Source organism: Gadus macrocephalus, chromosome 17, assembly GCF_031168955.1.
Source record: "Gadus macrocephalus chromosome 17, ASM3116895v1".
In the NCBI taxonomy this organism is placed as follows: domain Eukaryota; kingdom Metazoa; phylum Chordata; class Actinopteri; order Gadiformes; family Gadidae; genus Gadus; species Gadus macrocephalus.
Window position 1 is genome coordinate 3,158,619 of NC_082398.1, and position 19,409 is coordinate 3,178,027.

Genomic DNA, 19,409 nt, shown 5'->3' on the forward strand with positions numbered 1-19,409 from the left:
AGCAGAATGTATTTTCATCCCGTGGTTGTTGATATTATTTCTGACATTTGAGCGAGGGTTCGACAATAATGTGGGAGAGCTGCCATCTGTCAATCATGCTTACTGGATGCAGTAAATATTTTCCACCTTGCACAGTAATCCAGCAACTTGGGATTTTTCACATCTTTCACAATGATTCCTGTAAAAGAAATATAGAAGTATAAGCATTTCACTCAACCTCTGCCAGCAAGGTTGGGTAAAGGCTGGGTTATAACGGCGGTCGGTGAAGGAGCGCCATCTTGTGGTGGGCACTGGTCGCCCTCAAAGGAAGAGATAATTCGCCAGCACCCTACACTGGATCCATTGTAATGTCATGGATATGCTCTTTATTGATTATTGATCAGTGTGCAGTGGTGTGCACTCTGTTAATATTAATTTTACAATCTCCGTGGGTAATTGGAGAGAGCTGTGAGCTAACCTAAGGCACTGTTGTTTTTTATCGGTCGTCATCATGGAAGCAAACGTAATGGCTAACGCTGTCGTTTTGTTCCGGAAGTCATGAAAAAGACACAAGGGGATAAACTGTCGTTTTCTATCAATTCAAACTTAAGGGGCAAGAGTGGTGGTTTTTTTGCTTAAAAACATAAGGGGTATAACGCTGTCTTCTTTTTTATCGGGCGTAATGAAAAAAAACTAAAAGGCTAACACAGTCGTTTTTATTGGTCGTCATGACAAAAAAAATAAGGCATAAGGGCTAACTGTCATTTTCTATCAATTCAAACTTAACAGACAACACTGGTGTTTTTTTTATCTTAAAAACATAAGGGGTAACACTGTTGTTCATCGGTCGTCATGAAAAAATCATAAGGGTAATTTTATTAAAATAAAACATAAGGGGTAACACTGTTGTGTTTTATCAAATAAAACATAAGAGGCAACACTGTCGCTTTTGATCAATTATGAAATAAAGGGGTAAGACTGTCGTTAGTTCTCAAAGGAAACACAAGGGGTAACACTCGTTTTTTATTGTTCGTTGTGAAAAAAAACATAAGGTGTAACACTGTATTCTTCGTAAAAAAACTTAAGGGGTAACACTGTCGTTTTCTATCAATTCAAACTTAAGGGACAACACTGGTGTTTTCTTATCTTAAAAACATAAGGGGTAACACTGTTGTTTTTTATCGGACGTCATGAAAAAATCATAAGGGTAATGTTATTTTATTTTATCAAAATAAAACATAAGGAAATGTATAAAACACTGTCGTGTTTTATAAATTAAAACATAAATAATTGATAAAATGTCATTAGTGTCGTTAGTTCTCAAAGAAATCACAAGGGGTGATGCTGTCGTTTTTTATTGGTCGTCATGAAAAAAAACTGGAGGCAGAAGTCACTGTTCCATCTGTTGAAGTCAGAACTGTTGATGCAGAAGTCAATGGTACATCCGTTTGAGTCAGAACTATGGATGCAGAAGTTGATGGCTCTGCTGTTGAAGTTTGAACCGTAGTTTGAGAAGTCAGTGGGTCAGAAGTCACTTTTCCATCTGTTGAAGTCAGAACTGTGGATGCAGAGGTCAATGGTCCATCTGTTGAAGTCAGAACTGTGGATGCAGAGGTCACTGTTCCACCTGTTGAAGTCAGAACTGTGGGTTCAGAAGTCAATGGATCTGCTGTTGAAGTTTGAACCGTAGTTTGAGATGTCAGTTTGTCAGAAGTCAAAGGTCCATCTCTTGAAGTCAGAACTGTGGATGCAGAGGTCAATGGTCCATCTGTTGAAGTCAGAACTGTGGATGCAGAAGTACCACTACCAGTGTTGCCAGATTCGTTCAGATTAACCGCCTAATTTGGCTGCAGCCACTATTGCAATATCGGGGGGGAAATCTAGCCCAATCTGGCAACACTGTTGACCCCTTGACCCCTTCACCGGAACACATCCACTCCCACATAAACACACACACACGTCGGAGGTGACAGCAGAGAAGATGTCGAGGAACACCAGGATCACGTTGATCTTTGGAGGGTTCGTCACGGCGGTGGCCGCTGCGTTTTACCCCATCTTCTTCCACCCACTGACCCACACGGAAGACTACAGTGACACACACACACACACACACACACACACACACACACACACACACACACACACACACACACACACACACACACACACACAGTGATGATAAGTGAATTAAAGAGGGTCCTGATGTTGATGCACATTCTGGTTTTGAAACTGATAGGTTTGACGACTGTAAACAGACTTTTCCCCTTTTTTTTCGTTCAGGGCAGGTCCAGAAGGTGAACCGGGACGGGATTAACCAGGCTGACATCCAACCAGTCGGTAAGCAGAGGTTAACCACCAGGCTTCATGCAGGAAGACGCAGACATTGGGTTGACATCAAGTGTCAAGGAAACGTGATAATATAGGATCATCATCAAAGAGAGAGTTGACTAAATTCTACATTTATTTTTTAATCCTATTGGTGCATTGTGTTCTGGACACATTTATAACCTGCCTCTGGTCTTCAGTGATTCATCAAGACAATCTCGAGAGATACAACATGTTATTCACATGTTATTAAAAACAACTTGGTGTTCATCTAGAGGCCCATTTCAGCACCATCCCCCTTAGTGTTGTGTGTGACTGATCTATCCATCATATATCTAGGCTGAAATGGCTTTGGGCTAAGAGCACCCAGTGGTCAATCGTGCAAATTGAACCGGCAACGTTCTGCACTGCTGCGTGAGTTGGTTCTAATCTCATCTCTCGGGCGGTATGTGGCTCAGGAGTGTGGAGGTGTCCCTGGGCGAGACACCTCACCCTGACTGCTCCTGAGGAGCTGGCTGTCGCCCTGCGTGGTTGACTCTGCCATCGCTGTGTGAATGGGTGAATGTTAGCCTATATTGTAAAGCACTGAGTGGCCACTAGTTAGAAAGGCGCGGTATAAATGCAGTCCGTTTACCGTTTGTCCTTGTTGTTTCCCTGTGGCGCTGTAGGGGTCAAGGTCTGGTCCGACCCATACAAGCCCACCAGCAAGTGACCTCCGACCTGACCACTGGGAAGGATGGAGGGTCACCTGACCTGAACTGTGTGTGCGTGGGAATGTTTTTCATTTGTAACTTTATTCTATGAATAAACTAGAAATCATACCAATAGTGGTGTTGCTGTTTTATTTCAGCCTGTAAAATTGCTGAACGGCAATCTCGGATTAGCAACTTGAATGCAAATTTGGATTTAGAGTTTATATCTTTATTTGAAGATGAGCCCAAAAATCTAGTAATAGATACAGTTGTGTTTATAGATCTTAACCGAAGTTCAACTCTTATGAAATCGCCTTCCTCGCCACCAAAAATATACTGCATAACGTTGCAGTATATGTGTAACGTTGCTATACTAGTTTTATTTACACATATGCGTTTGAATACAGTTTTCTGCTAATAGAGCCCAGCCGAAATTCACCTCGAATCTATTTGCGTTCCTGGCCACAAAAAATATATATATATACTGCTTGCAGTTCATGTTTTGTCCACCAGACGGCAGGGGTTGACTGACTGTGATTATTGGCGTTCGGGAATGTTTTTAATTTATAAGTTTATTATATGAATAAAATCAATACTTTAAAAACAGCGGCGTTGCTGTTGTATTTCCGGCTTTAATGTGTAGTTATATGTTTTCAGAGCTTAACCGAAGTTCTCCTCGTATGTAATTTGGCCACAAAAAATATACTGCCCGCAGTTCTCGTTTTGTCCATCAGAGGGCAGGCGTTGACTGACTGTGAAACATAGCGTGTGTGGGAATGTCTTTTAAGTTGTAACATTATTCCATTAACGAAGTCAAAATCTTAACTTGCTGTTTGGTTTATTTAATTTCATAAATAGTATTTCATGGAACACCAATCTCGAAACGTATGCTATGACAACCTCTGATGACAACGACCTACCTATGGGGACGATATATCCGGGGCACCGGTAGTGCCGGATATCCGGGGCTAGAATTCCTCATCCGTCGGCGTGTAATTGTTTACAGTCCGACGAGCAACTTTAAACGCAAGTATTGAGTTGCAGCATATATTTTTATTTGCAGGCAAGTCTAACGTTGCTATAGGCCTACTCGTTTTATCTATGCATATTTTCTTTTTAATAGTTTTCTGTTCAAAGATCTCAACCGAAGTTCAACTCCTATGATTTCGCCTTCCTTGCCACAGAAATCCAATAGTATCCAACAGCAGCCCCGGAGAACAACACCCTGGCATGACAGAACACCCAGGCGGGACAGAAGTACTGTGGCTGGACGGAAGTTACCTCCGATTATTTTTTCTAGAGACAAAAAAATTTATTTATCGCTTGAATTAACAAAACATAGAAATAAAAAAATATTTCGACACGTTAGTAACCATTTTTAGAGCTTAAAAAAGGTTTAACGTTATTTAGACAAATACCTCAGGATTTTTTCTTTGCGTTCTTAAACTTATTAGACCAAAAAATTAGAATAAAACAATATTATGACATGTCAGTAAGCTTTTTTTATAGCTTAATTTTGTTAACGTTATATAGACGAATAAACTGATTTAGGGTGTAGACAATTATTTAATGGAATTGTGTATTATACACTTTACTCATTAAGTAATTGACCATTAGAATTAAGTAATTAGAATGAAGTAATTTTTTTTAATATATTTCTGATAGAATCAAATTACATTTTTTGCAAAGTATATCATCATAATTTGATATAAATATACATTGAAGAATAACCACACCAAAGTTTCCTCACAATTTATTTAACAAATAATCTACAGAAGCTTAAAGATATAGCTTCTTCATGCTAACTGCCATCAGCTCCAACTCACTGTCAAAAGAATCAAACAGGCAAAATTAATATTAAGCCTATACAATATATTATTTGTATTCCGTCACTGGAAACGTCATTCACTTCTCTTTTTCGCCTCAGTCTGGAGACTGGTGGAAGTAGTCCAGCCGCCATTTGTTTGGCCTCCTCCATGAAGTGTGGGAACCTTCTGCCGGGCCTGTATAAATAAAGAGAAATGAATGTAGGAATTATACATATTTTGTTAATATTGGGGTTGCGGCATATATTCATATTTGAAAAAAAAAAAAAGGGTTAGTGTTTTTTAGTTAGTTGTGATCGCCGATGTCTTGCTTTCTTGTACTTTTGCCTCTGTAGTCTGTTTTGATGCTCGTCATTGTAGTCCTTTGCATAACCTGACCTTCTTTTCTCATATTACTATTCAGATGTAAAGCCGTTCCGCCGAATTCAACAACCGTAGAAACCGAGGAAAGGACACAACATTATCGAGACCAATCTCATGGGCCCTGACGAACCGGTGAAACGGATAAGTCTGATGAATTTAACCACGGGTCGAACCAATGATGGGGCAAGAGTGGTGTTTTTTTTGCTTAAATATAGATAAGGGGTAACACTGTCTTCTTTTTTATTGGTCGTCATGAAAAAAACATGAGACATAAGGGGTAACTCTGTCATTTTCTATCAATTCAAACTTAACGGACAACAATGGTGTTTTCTTATCTTCAAAAACATAAGGGGTAACACTGTTGTTTTTTATCGGTCGTCATGAAAAAATCATAAGGGTAATGTTATTTTATTTGATCAAAATAAAACATAAGGGGTAACACTGTCGTGTTTTATCAAATAAAACATAAGGGGCAACACTGTCGCTTTTGATCAATTATTAAATAAAGGGGTAAGACTGTAGTTAGTTCTCAAAGGAAACACAAGGGGTAACACTCTCGTTTTTTATTGGTCGTCGTGAAAAAAAACTTAAGGTGTAACACTATTCTTCATAAAAAAACTTAAGGGGTAACACTGTCGTTTTCTATCAATTCAAACTTAAGGGACAACACTGGTGTTTTCTTATCTTAAAAACATAAGGGGTAACACTGTTTTTTATCGGTCGTCATGAAAAAATCATAAGGTTAATGTTACTTTATTTTATCAAAATAAAATATAAGGGGTAACACTGTTGTGTTTTATCAATTTAAACATAAGGGGTAACACTGTCGTTTTTTATCAATTATAAAATAAATAATTGATAAAATGTCATTAGTGTCGTTAGTTCTCAAAGAAATCACAAGGGGTGATGCTGTCATTTTTTATTGGTCGTCATGAAAGAAAAACTAGAGGCAGAAGTCACTGTTCCATCTGTTGAAGTCAGAACTGTTGATGCAGAAGTCATTGGTACATCCGTTTGAGTCAGAACTATGGATGCAGAAGTTGATGGCTCTGCTGTTGAAGTTTGAACCGTCATTTGAGAAGTTAGTGGGTCCGAAGTCACTGTTCCATTTGTTGAAGTCAGAACTGTGGATGCAGAAATCAAATGTCCATTCGTTGAGGTCATAAATGTGGATGCAGAAGTCGATGGATCTGCTGTTGAAGTCAGAATAGTGGATGCAGAAGTCGATAGCTCTGATGTTGAAGTCAGAACTGTGATTGCAGAAGTCGATGGCTCTGATGTTGAAGTTTGAACAGTAGTTGGAAGTCAGTGGTTCAGAAGTAACTGTTTCATCTGTTGAAGTCAGAACTGTGGATGCAGAAGTCAATGGTCCATCTGTTGAAGTCGGAACTGTTGATGCAGAAGTCAATGGTTCATCTGTTGAAGTCAGAACTATGGATGCAGAAGTCAATGGATCTGCTGTTGAAGTTTGAACCTTTGTTTGAGAAGCCAATTGTTCAGACGTTACTGTTTCGTCTGATGAAGTTGGAAGCGTCGATTTCTCAGTTGAAGTCCCTGTACAGAAAAGTTATTATTTTACACTTCTAAGTATTTTTATTCGCCGTACAGGATTTAATATCAATGTGACAGGTCATATGTATGACAATAAAGATGATAAGAGCAATCTTAATCTAAATATACTTCTGTACATTCTGTATTTGTATCTGTCTGGGGGACTGGATGGCTGTGAATGAGTGCACTCATTCACAGCCATCCAGTCCCCCAGACAGTCATTCGAAATGAATGTGTGAGAGTATGGATCCCTTCACTAGACAGATGAAACATAAGGGGTAACACTGTCGTTTTTTATCGGTCGTCATTGAAAAAAACATAAGGGGTAACACTGTTGTTTTATTTGATAGTCATGAAAAAAAACACAAGGGGTAACACTTTTTTTTTATCGGTCGTCATGAAAAAAACATAAGGGGTAACACTGTCAATTTTTTTATCGGTTGTCAAATTAAACATAAGGTGTAGCAGTGTGGTTTTTCATCGCCCGTCATCAAACAAAACATAAGGGGTAACACTGTTGTTTTTTAATCGGCCGTCATGAAAAAAACATAATGCTAATAACACTGTCGTTTTTTAGCGGTCGTCATGAAAAAAAACATAAGGGGTAACACTGTCGTTTTTTAGCGGTCGTCATGAAAAAAAACATAAGGGGTAACACTGTCGTTTTTTATGGGTCGTCTTGAAAAAAAACATAAGGGGTAACACTCGTTTTTTATGGGTCGTCTTGAAAAAAAACATAAGGGGTAACACTGTCGTTTTTTATTGGTCGTCATGAATAAAAACATAAGGGGTAACACTGTTGTTTTTTATTGGTCGTTTTTTATGGGTCGTCTTGAAAAAAGACATAAGGGGTAACTGTCGTTTTTTATTGGTCGTCTTGAAAAAAAACATAAGGGGTAACACTGTCGTTTTTTATGGGTCGTCTTGAAAAAAAACATAAGGGGTAACACTCGTTTTTTATGGGTCGTCTTGAAAAAAAACATAAGGGGTAACACTGTCGTTTTTATGGGTCGTCTTGAAAAAAAACATAAGGGGTAACACTCGTTTTTTATGGGTCGTCTTGAAAAAAAACATAAGGGGTAACACTGTCGTTTTTTATGGGTCGTCTTGAAAAAAAACATAAGGGGTAACACTGTCGTTTTTTATGGGTCGTCTTGAAAAAAAACATAAGGGGTAACACTGTTGTTTTTTATGGGTCGTCTTGAAAAAAAACATAAGGGGTAACACTGTCGTTTTTTATGGGTCGTCTTGAAAAAAAACATAAGGGGTAACACTCGTTTTTTATGGGTCGTCTTGAAAAAAAACATAAGGGGTAACACTGTCGTTTTTTATGGGTCGTCTTGAAAAAAAACATAAGGGGTAACACTGTCGTTTTTTATGGGTCGTCTTGAAAAAAAACATAAGGGGTAACACTGTCGTTTTTTATTGGTCGTCTTGAAAAAAAACATAAGGGGTAACACTGTCGTTTTTTATGGGTCGTCTTGATAAAAAACATAAGGGGTAACACTGTCGTTTTTTATGGGTCGTCTTGAAAAAAAACATAAGGGGTAACACTGTCGTTTTTTATGGGTCGTCTTGAAAAAAAACATAAGGGGTAACACTGTCGTTTTTTATTGGTCGTCTTGAAAAAAAACATAAGGGGTAACACTGTCGTTTTTTATGGGTCGTCTTGAAAAAAAACATAAGGGGTAACACTGTCGTTTTTTATGGGTCGTCTTGAAAAAAAACATAAGGGGTAACACTCGTTTTTTATGGGTCATCTTGAAAAAAAACATAAGGGGTAACACTGTCGTTTTTTATGGGTCGTCTTGAAAACATAAGGGGTAACACTGTCGTTTTTTATGGGTCGTCTTGAAAAAAAACATAAGGGGTAACACTGTCGTTTTTTATGGGTCGTCTTGAAAAAAAACATAAGGGGTAACACTGTCGTTTTTTTTATTGGTCGTCTTGAAAAAAAAAAAAAAAAAAACATATGGGGTAACACTGTCATTGTAGATGCATAAAATGTCATTGACAACTATAACTTTCGACCATATCATAGTAAGTGTCTCGGTGGCGCATGTGAGAGAGCTGTTGGATATCAGTTCTGGAGACCTGGGTTCGAGTCCCACCTGACACACTCTCACCTGACACACTCTCACCTGGAATCCAGGTGGGTGTTCAACATTTTTGTAGTAAAGTAAAGGAGAAACTTTTATCAAAACGTCCCCTCCGGGTGTTTGAGCTGTTGAGGATCTGTTCTGGAGTCATCGGTTTGACTCCTACGGTGGGGGGTCTTATGAATGAAGAGCTTTCAGACACTATGTAGGTTCAAGAGGTACCGTAATGGATACATCTTATTTCTCTATCATGTGAATGGTAAAGTCATGTATAACCTCCAAGCATGTTCGGTTAACGCTCTGTAGACTCAGGTTCGAGTCCACGCACGCACGGCTAATAAGAATGAAGAGCTTTCAGACACTATGTAGGTTCAAGAGGTACCGTAATGGATACATCTTATTTCTCTATCATGTGAATGGTAAAGTCAAGTATAACCTCCAAGCCCGCTCTGGTAAGCGTCTTGGTGGTGCAGCGGTCAGGGCTGATGGTTAACGGTTAGTTAACGCCCTGTAGACTCAGGTTCGAGTCCCTGCTCACACAGCCACCCGAGGTACCATGATGGATTCATCTTATTTCTCTATCATGTGAATGGCAAAGTCAAGTATATCCTCCAAACACGCTCTAGATAGAGTCTTGGTGGTGCAGCGGTCAGGGCTGATGGTTAACGGTCTGTAGACTCAGGTTTGAGTCCCTGCTCCCACGGTCACCCGAGATACGTTAATGGATACATCTTATTTCTCAATCATGTGAAATGGTAAAGTCAAGTATAACCTCCAAACATGTACTGGTAAGCGTCTGGGTAGTGCAGCGGTCTGGGCTGTTGGTTAACGCTCTGTAGACTCAGGTTCGAGTCCCAGCTCATACAGCCACCCGAGGTACCTTGATGGATTTATCTTATTTCTCTATCATGTGAATGGTAAAGTCAAGTATATCCTCCAAACATGCTCTGATAAGTGTCTTGGTGGTGCAGTGGTCAGGGCTGATGGTTAACGGTTAGTTAACACCCTATAGACTCAGGTTCGAGTCCCAGCTCACACAGCCACCCGAGCCACCTTGATGGATTCATCTTATTTCTCTATCATGTGAATGGCAAAGTCAAGTATATCCTCCAAACACGCACTAGATTGAGTCTTGGTGGTGCAGCGGTCAGGGCTGATGGTTAACGCCCTGTAGGCTAAGGTTCGAGTCACCGCTCACACGGCCACCAAGACGTGAGTACACCAAGGTCGGAACACCACCACGTTGGCGCGTACGGCAGAACCCCACCCCCCCCTCTCCGGGGGGGGTGGGGGGGGGGAAAGGACTAAAGGGGTCTTGCTACTTGTGGTAAGGACTAAAGGGGTCTTGCTACTTGCGGTAAAAAGTTTCATCAAAAAGGGAAACATTTAAAAAAAATTCTATTTTTTTTTTAATCTTTCTTTATTTTTTATCTTTTTTTTTTTATCTTTCTTATATTTTTTTTTATTTTTTTTTTATCTTTCTTATATTTTATCTTTTTTTTTTTAATCTTTCTTATATTTTATCTTTTTTTTTATCTTTCTTATATTTTATATATATTTTTTTATCTTTCTTATTTTTTGTTTTTCTATATTTTTTATCTTTATTATATTTTATATTTTTTTTTATTTTTTTTTAGCTTTCTTATATTCTATCTTTTTTTTTATCTTTCTTATATTTTATATATATTTTTTTATCTTTCTTATTTTTTGTTTTTCTATTTTTTTTATCTTTATTATATTTTATATTTTTTTTTATTTTTTTTTATCTTATATTCTATCTTTTTTTTTATCTTTCTTATATTTTATATATATTTTTTTATCTTTCTTATTTTTTGTTTTTCTATTTTTTTTATCTTTATTATATTTTATATTGTTTTTTATTTTTTTTTATCTTTCTTATATTCTATCTTTATTTTTATCTTTCTTATATTCAATCTTTTTTTTTATCTTTCTTATATTTTATATATTTTTTTTTATCTTTCTTATTTTTTATGTTTTTCTATTTTTTTTATCTTTATTATATTTTATTTTTTTTTTTATTTTTTTTTATCTTTCTTATATTCTATCTTTTTTTTTAACTTTCTTATATTTTATCTTTTTTTTTTTTACTTTCTTATTTTTTATCTTTTTGTTTTATCTCTTATTTTTTATCTTTTTTTATCTTTTTTTTTTATCTTTCTTGAAAGATCTATAGATCTTTCTTTTATCTTATTTGTATCTTCCTTTTGAAAAAAAAAAGATATATAAAATATAAGATAAAAGATAAAAAAAAAAGAAAGATAAAAAAAAAAGATTAAAAATAAGAAAGATTAAAAAAAAAGGATAAAAAAATAAGAAAGATTAAAAAAAAAGATAAAAAAGGATTAAAAAAAGAAACTTTTAAAATGTTTCCCTTTTTGATGAAACTTTTTAAAAGTAAAATAGTAGTAGTCCTTAAGTCCTTACCGCAAGTAGCAAGACCCCTTTAGTCCTTACCGCAAGTAGCAAGACCCCTTTAGTTCTTTTCCCCCCCCCACCCCCCCCGGAGAGGGGGGGGTGGGGTTCTGCCGTACGCGCCAACGTGGTGGTGTGCCGACCTTGGTGTACTCACGTCTTGGTGGCCGTGTGAGCGGTGACTCGAACCTTAGCCTACAGGGCGTTAACCATCAGCCCTGACCGCTGCACCACCAAGACGCTTACCAGAGTGTGTTCAAGAGGTACTTGACTTTACCATTCACATGATAGAGAAATAAGATGAATCCATTTAGGTACCTCGGGTGGCTGTGTGAGCGGGGACTCGAACCTGAGTCTACAGAGCGTTAACCAACAGCCCTGACCGCTTCACCACCAAGACACCTTGGTGGTGGTCATAGTTGATTTTACAGCCACCATGGTGGCTTACCTTTTCCAAAGGTCATACTTGACTTTACAGCCACCAAGGTGGCTGTGTGAGCGGGGACTCGAACCTGAGTCTACAGGGCTTTAACTAACCGTTAACCATCAGCCCTGTCCGCTGCACCACCAAGACGCTTACCAGAGCATGTTTGGAGGTTATACTTGACTTTACCATTCACATGATAGAGAAATAAGATAAATCCATCAAGGTACCTCGGGTGGCCGGGTGAGCAGGGACTCGAACCTGAGTCTACAGGGCTTTAACCGACAGCCCTGACCGCTGCACCACCAAGACACTTACCAGAGCGTTTTTGGAGGTTATACTTGACTTTACCATTCACATGATAGAGAAATACGCTGCATCCATTAAGGTACCTCTTGAACCCCGGTTCTGAGCAGGGCACCTGATCCTACATAGTGTCTGAAAGCTCATCATGCTTATTAACTGTGCGTGCGTGGACTCGAACCTGAGTCTACAGAGCGTTAACCGACAGCCCTGACCGCTGCACCACCAAGACACTTACCAGAGCATGCTTGGAGGTTATACTTGACTTTACCATTCACATGATTGAGAAATAAGATGTAACCATTAAGGTACCTCTTGAACCCTGGTCCTGAGCGGGGAACCCGAACCTACAAAGTGTCTGCAAGCTCCAAACTCCTCCCCCGTCACACATTATAACTCCTCCCACAAATCAACACAGATTATTCCAAATTAACACAGAATTTTTGTGTTCTTGAAGCGTGCTCGATCTCGCCGTTTCACCGAGCATGCATCGGAGGTGGCTCGTGTGTGCTTGCAATCGCTATAAATCCCAGGATGCATTTCGCACTCGCAGCAGTACGATGGCGGACAATATGGAGAAGACGCACAACTGTAGCTTAAGTTACTCTTAACTTATATTTATATAATATATAATATAATAATATATACATATATATATATAAAGTCGTGTGTGTATAGCTTATACACATGACAGGACACGCATATCTTTTCAATTTTGATTTATTCAGAATATTTACATACTATTTGAAAATGAAAGAGGCTGGGATTTTGTTTTATATCATTTGTTTATATTGTTCAGTAGTAGTAGATGCCTAAATGAGGCCGTAGCACAGTTAACGGACGAGCAGAGGTGGTGACGTCATCGAGTCCGCTGCTGTTCCAATTGCAGGTACGTACTCGCGTGCTCGCAAGTCTGTGCTTGAAGTACGGACTTGCCAAGTACGTGCTTGCAAGTCATCGAGTCCGTAGTACGCGTGCTAGGAATTGAGAAACGGCCACAATCTCTCCCTCTATCTCTACCTGTGACGGGGGAGGAGTTATAACCTCTTTGTATTGCTACCTGTGACGATGAAACATGACACTTGTTTTTTTATTGGTCATCATGGGAAAAAACATAAGGGGTAACACTGTTGTTTTTATCAAATGAAACGTAAAGGGTAACACTGTCGTTTTTTATCTGTCGTCATGAAAAATCCATAAGGGGTAACACTGTCGAAATGTATCGAATAAAACATAGGGGGTAACACTGTCGTTTTTATCAAATGAAACATGAGGGGTAACACTTTTTTATTGGTCGTCATGGAAAAAAACACAAGGGGTAACAACAACATGACTTAATTCACAATAATTAATTTGCACAAACAGTCATTCCGAATGAATGGGTGAGTGGGAATGACCAAGAAGAATAGACATAGACATAAGAACAGGAGGATTTCTGCGACCCGCCGAAAAGTGTGACCCCAGGGGGCGCTGTTGCATATGTTCTGCAATCTGCACGAGTTTGAAGCGTAGACAGGCACGTAAAAAACATAAATAAAACATAAATCTCCCCCCAACCCCTTGCCTTAATAAAGGTGCTTAATAAATACATTTGATTAGCATTTTACAGACCCATACAATGGATAGGGCGTTTCGTACGGTCCATCACCGTTGCTACTTTACCCATAAACAGCTACAGTAAGTGTTCAATTACACTGATTTACCTTTGAGCATTTCCTATTATAGGCTACTTCGTAAAATGCTGTTTAGAATTAATGTTAGCATCAAGAAAAGAAAGACGTCAGTACTGACCCTAACCAGGCACACGCTAACCTATACCGTAAAACCATAGAGGGAACAGCATAATGGTGAAACACCCAACCCATGTATATTTTTTACTTATTTTTCAAATTTTACATACCTATGTATTCCTTTCCAACATTTTTTCTTTAACAATGACGTTTCTCATATACAGTGGAAAGAATACGTTTATGCACCCATGCTAAAGTTTACCAAAAAGGAATACCTTAATTAAACAAATGAGGAAAAATCCCACCTTTAAGGCCACCAATTTTCTTTATGAATGAATAATGTATCGTAAGTGGCCTAAAAGGATGGATTTTTTCCTCATTTGTCAATCGATTTCCAAAAGATGATTTTTTTATTCCTATTTTTAGTCAACTTTAGCATGGGTGCATAAACTTATTGTTACCACTGTGTCTCACAAAACATATTTACTCTTGGACTTCAGTACACAATCCAACAGAGCCATCAAGCTCCCATTCTCCTTTCAGGAAAAGACAAACTACAAACTAAAGAACAGTCTAGAAACTAACCCTGGAGTACACACTAAAGCCAAAAACTGGCCCAACAATCTAGTAGGAGCCTAAACTAAACCGAAACTGTCCGGAGAAGTCCCGTTCACAGCTTCACCCCCAGCCCTTCCTGGGTTGCTGTAGAGAGCCTGGCAGCTTTGAGACCTGGGAATGTCCTCTCCCTCTCGATCCATATGCTTGGCTAGGCATCGAGGTCGACATCAAATCATTCACAATCGTGCCGTCAGACTTCTGCACCACAGGGGAAGCCTGTGCCTTATCCACAAACTTGACGTACACCGACATCTTTAACAGTGCCGCCATGGCATATTTACAACTCCTCTTTCTCACATCGTCTTTCTCCATTGCGCCACCGAGCTACACAGTCTGAGATACTGGGAAGTTCTACTTGTAGTTGACGTTAGAATAGACATGACTCATCATTTTATCACGAAAGAGACAGTGCTTGCCTCGTTTAAACAATATGATCGTTTAAACAATATGATATGATATGATTGTTGTTTTTCGGTTGAGCGTGTTTCACTTACATTTTCAGATAGTTTTTTTAATTAATGTCTCGTCACCTTTAAATAATTGTTTGAAATTAATCCTACCCTTTAGAATTCTAGTGATAATATTTCTAGCATATAAAATCCTTTGAAATTCTTTCTTTTCCAGTTTTACAAAAAATGTGCTTAAAAAAAATACATATTTTCGAAAGCATTTTGAAACCGTTACCCAAATTGTGAATCTTGTTTCAAACGTCAGGATTTCGTCATGGGCCTCTCGATCCTCCTGAGGGGAACCATCACGGAGAAGCTCAACTGGGCCTTCAACCTGTACGACATCAACAAGGACGGCTACATCACCAAAGAGGTACACACACACAAACACACACACACTTAAGTTTTTGTAGTGCTGCGGTTGTGGCTTTTATAAATATATAAGCCATCTAAAATGTGTTCCAGGAAATGCTGGACATCATGAAGGCGATCTACGACATGATGGGGAAGTGCACGTATCCGGTGCTCAAAGAGGAGACACCGCATCAACACGTGGAGATATTCTTCCAGGCAAGGACCCTGGAGCCTCTCTATCTTAGTACACCCACACACACGGAGGGATACTCAACACTCTGTAGTACTATACTCACTATGTTGTTCTCCCCACAGAAAATGGATAAGAACAAAGACGGCGTGGTCACCATCGATGAGTTCATCGACTGTTGCCAAAATGTAAGAGATGTCTTCTCAGAGCGTCTGTTTCTGCGAGGCTTGAGTGTAATGTTGTGAAGGGTGAATTCTGTTCTGCTGTTGATACCAATCAAAATAATTGGGGGCGGCTTGTTGTTTTGGCTACCTAGTTTAAATAAGGTCGCTCTTTCGTTACTTTGATGGTGAAATCAAGCTCTGTGGTGAGGATATGTGATTTAAAACAAGCACGAAAAGCTAAGTCGTTTTAGTAGATGCCTTGTTTGAAAGTGAGCAACAGCGAACAGTGTGGCACATGTGTTTCATTTATATATATTTTTAATTTGACAACTTGGGACTTCTCTACCTGTTATTTCATCCCGCAGGACGATAACATCATGCGGTCGATGCATCTGTTTGAAAACGTCATCTAAACCGTGGAGATGATATGACCGCCGAGGCTATGGTGGGGGGGGGGGACGCCGTCGTGGTCTTCATCCTCATAATCTTCACCCGGGCTCCACTCTGCCCGGTCTGGACTGTAGGGAGCAGACCCACGTTTCAACGTTTCACGCCCACTCGGTGGAAGCAGTCTCAAAATGACATTCTATTAATAATTAACATTTCTAGATCAATGTTCAACACTTTGTTTCATTCCTGAATGGTACACGTGTTGCCTGGGAGGAATACCTTTCACAACAAGGAATAATTACTATGTTTACGGTCACATTGTGTTTCTTTGCAAGCGATAACCCGGGTCAGCTTTCAGCATTATTGACCGAGGAGTTTTATCACTAAGATGAGTGTGTAGTTTGAGAACAAGAGTCATAGCAAGAGATTATTTATTTTTCTGTTGGCCGTAGTATTTGCTTTGAAGGATCAAAATCACTGTGATATAATCCATTCATAATTAACATTAAGGAAATAACTAACGATTATCCTATTGATTTTATATTTGAAACTCAGTTTCCGTCAGAGTTTCAACGTTTCTGGAACATTCTTACCATAAGTTACACGATGTGGTCTGTACCGTGTTCCCCAAAGTGAGCATTCACAGAACTTAGATTGTACAATTTTTCATATTGTACATATTACAGATGATTTAATTGCTTTAGATAAAAACCTCTATGAAAAACTTTTGAACTTTATTCGTGTTTACTTGCCAACTAGAAGGAGACCGCGCAGAAATTGTGTGAAATCAGACCTTTCAATTCTAACTTTATCAACAGAAGCACAGGGATACATATAAATATATATTTACCATGAGTATAAAATTAAACAATATCTTAACCAGAGATAGGCTGCTTTCAATGTTTTTCATTTAATCTGATGTGTATTACCTTGATGCATACTTTCCGTAATTCCTCTATGAGTTTCAAAAGGGTTCATTTTGCTGTTTTTCCCCCGAAAGGCAATGGCTTGAGTTTATTTATATGGCATTGTTGCCATTGGTTAATCGATTGCCAGTTGTACAGTATTACAAGCGATTATCTTACAGCCTTTTTAAATGTTGGCTACACATACTTATTTGCGTGTTTTAGTGAGAGTGTTGTTTGAACGATTGTTTTCAGTCAGTCTCTTACTATGTGGTAGTTTGTATAGGTCTCTTTCGATCTTGGGTAAATGTGCTTTTGGCCCCTCTCATCCTTTTTCCTTGCCATGTTGGTATGGAGTACTAATCCGAGCAGAAGGCCTGCTGGCTAAACCTTTACTTTATTTAATACTTGATCTTAACAGTTGACAAATGGCCCTCTGTCTCAATTAGAAAACTGTATTCATATAATTTAGATACCAGCTGTGTTGGTTCTTACAAATGCTTTTAACCACGAAAAGTTAGTTTTTAGGAAATGCAAACAGATAAAACGCTACATTAATTTCTGAATGAGGCATGCTCGTTATTGATTAAGCATGCATTTCCCTTTTGAGAGGAGTACTTGAAATTGTGTTTCTGAGCAGAGGCAACGTGTTCATTGTTAAGTCAAAAGAGATGACTCGTCTTTTTCATTGCGTTGTTTTGTTTTGTTTTTTATGCCTTGACCCTTACGGAAATGTAAATTTGATCAACACATCTCTATTTAAAAATTTGATATGTATTTGTGTTTGTCTGAGAAAATGGTTGAATATACTACGGCTGGTGTTTCATCCCATGACTTTCATGTAAGACTGTTTTGGAAATCAAAACATTTCTGGAGGTGGTACATTTAAATATTTTATCATAATACTTTGCGCCTGGTTTGTTAACTCATTTACAAAATATTTTCAGGCTGGACAATTTCTTGATAAGGGACTCATTACCAATCAGAAATAGTTGTATAACCACATTTGTCGATATTTTTTTCTAGTTCAGCCCCTCACATGATACTATTTTGCCCTAACAACATTTGTTGGTTTGGGCCTGGGGTTATTCAAGAAAAAACAATTAAAACAGAAACAAAACTGTTTTTGGTTTATTATTGTGCTGAAATTAACTAACGTGACGAGACAAAAATTGGTGTGACACTGCCATCTTGTGGTGCTGCGGATATTACACCCAACTGGAGATTGGACTCAGTAGAGTTCAAGCTGATGGGGAGCATGTTGAAAACGGGGCATTATTCGGGGTTATTCATTATTCATTATTCGCATTAAATCCGGGGTCAGTTTGTGAATTAGACTACAATACTAAAGGATGTACACCGACAGACATTTAGGTCCAGTTGTGTAGAGTACATTTTATAAGAACGACAATAAACCGATGAGAATGTCTCCGTCTCTGTGAAGCCGATCCACAGGGACACTAAACTTTATTGGGGCCCTGAGCTATGGTCCTTTGGGGCCACCCATCAAAGCCTACAGTAAGCCTTGTCGGGTGACTAGTGTAAGTGTACGAAACGTAAATCGTAAATCTGACCAGTCGACCACAACAAAGAGGTGAGAGGTGATCGTAGCAACAGAGCTGCAATTTGTCCAGCCCAGACAATGGGTTTGAATCCCGCCACGGGTATCGATGGTGTACTGCAGAGCTGTTCTATTAATAAACGTGACATGGGTTTAAATCTCACAGATGGCCTTATCCATCAAAATGCAATCTTCGAAAAGTTGCAATGTCATTTGAATTGCAAAGTCAATCATAACCTCTCACCTTCTTTCAGAGTGCCTCTCAGTGGGGCGGTAGAGCCAGCTGCTGTTGGTCAAAACTGCATACCTGGGACCAAGTCCTGTGAAGAGCACTCATTTTAAACAGGTGAAGTACATGGGTTGCATCCATGATGCATTAGTCACCACTGGTTCTCCCGTCGGGGCACACACACACACACACACACACACACACACACACACACACACACACACACACACACACACACACACACACACACACACACACACACACACACACACACACACACACACACACACACACACACACACACACACACAGGTGCCTAGGGCCTAACATGAATGAGCCCCCGTCTTCCCCAACTCCCAAGTAGCCACAACCCAAATCATAATTTGTGTGAAGGAAAGATTTATTTATGCAAGTTAGTAAATAAATCTATAGATATACAAAATAAACTTCAGGGCGGACCAAGGCCAAAATAACAAATAACACAATCCTATCTAGAAAGTAAGAAAATAGCCCTAAGAAAACAAACTACAAATCTTACCTCCCTATCTAAGTAAAACAAGAGAAAACACCGTAAACAAAACTGGCAGTCCACCCTTACGATCACACACGTTAACTATCAACTATTACGTAATGTCCCACAAGACAGAACGACAGTGTGGCCGGTTGGGAGAGGAAGAGGACGGGGGAAAAACCGGCTGCCCTCAGACGGCCGCCATCTTGGCTGCTTTGTAGTGGTTGGTTCCCGGCTGCAGCCAACCACAGGCCAGGGCTCGAACCTCGTCCACCAATCATCTCCGCGTCCTGGCACACTCATCTATGCATGT

At 39.0% G+C, this 19,409-nt stretch overlaps 1 protein-coding gene and 1 long non-coding RNA gene across 2 annotated transcripts; one reads left to right on the top strand and one right to left on the bottom strand.

Moving 5' to 3' along the window:
* Positions 1-989: 989 nt before the first annotated feature.
* LOC132475647 (uncharacterized) lies at positions 990-5,424 on the bottom strand. The gene is made up of 3 exons (XR_009529948.1): positions 4,906-5,424; positions 2,939-4,821; positions 990-2,339 (listed from the first exon to the last, which is right to left on the bottom strand). It is a non-coding gene; the product is annotated as an uncharacterized LOC132475647 (long non-coding RNA).
* Positions 5,425-15,039: 9,615 nt separating this feature from the next.
* On the top strand, positions 15,040-17,918 carry LOC132445433 (Kv channel-interacting protein 4-like). Its single transcript, XM_060035416.1, has 4 exons — positions 15,040-15,165; positions 15,258-15,362; positions 15,462-15,524; positions 15,866-17,918. Exons 1-4 carry the CDS (start codon positions 15,067-15,069, stop codon positions 15,911-15,913), a joined length of 315 nt encoding a protein of 104 aa, XP_059891399.1. The 5' UTR covers positions 15,040-15,066; the 3' UTR covers positions 15,914-17,918.
* The last annotated feature ends 1,491 nt before the right edge of the window (positions 17,919-19,409 follow it).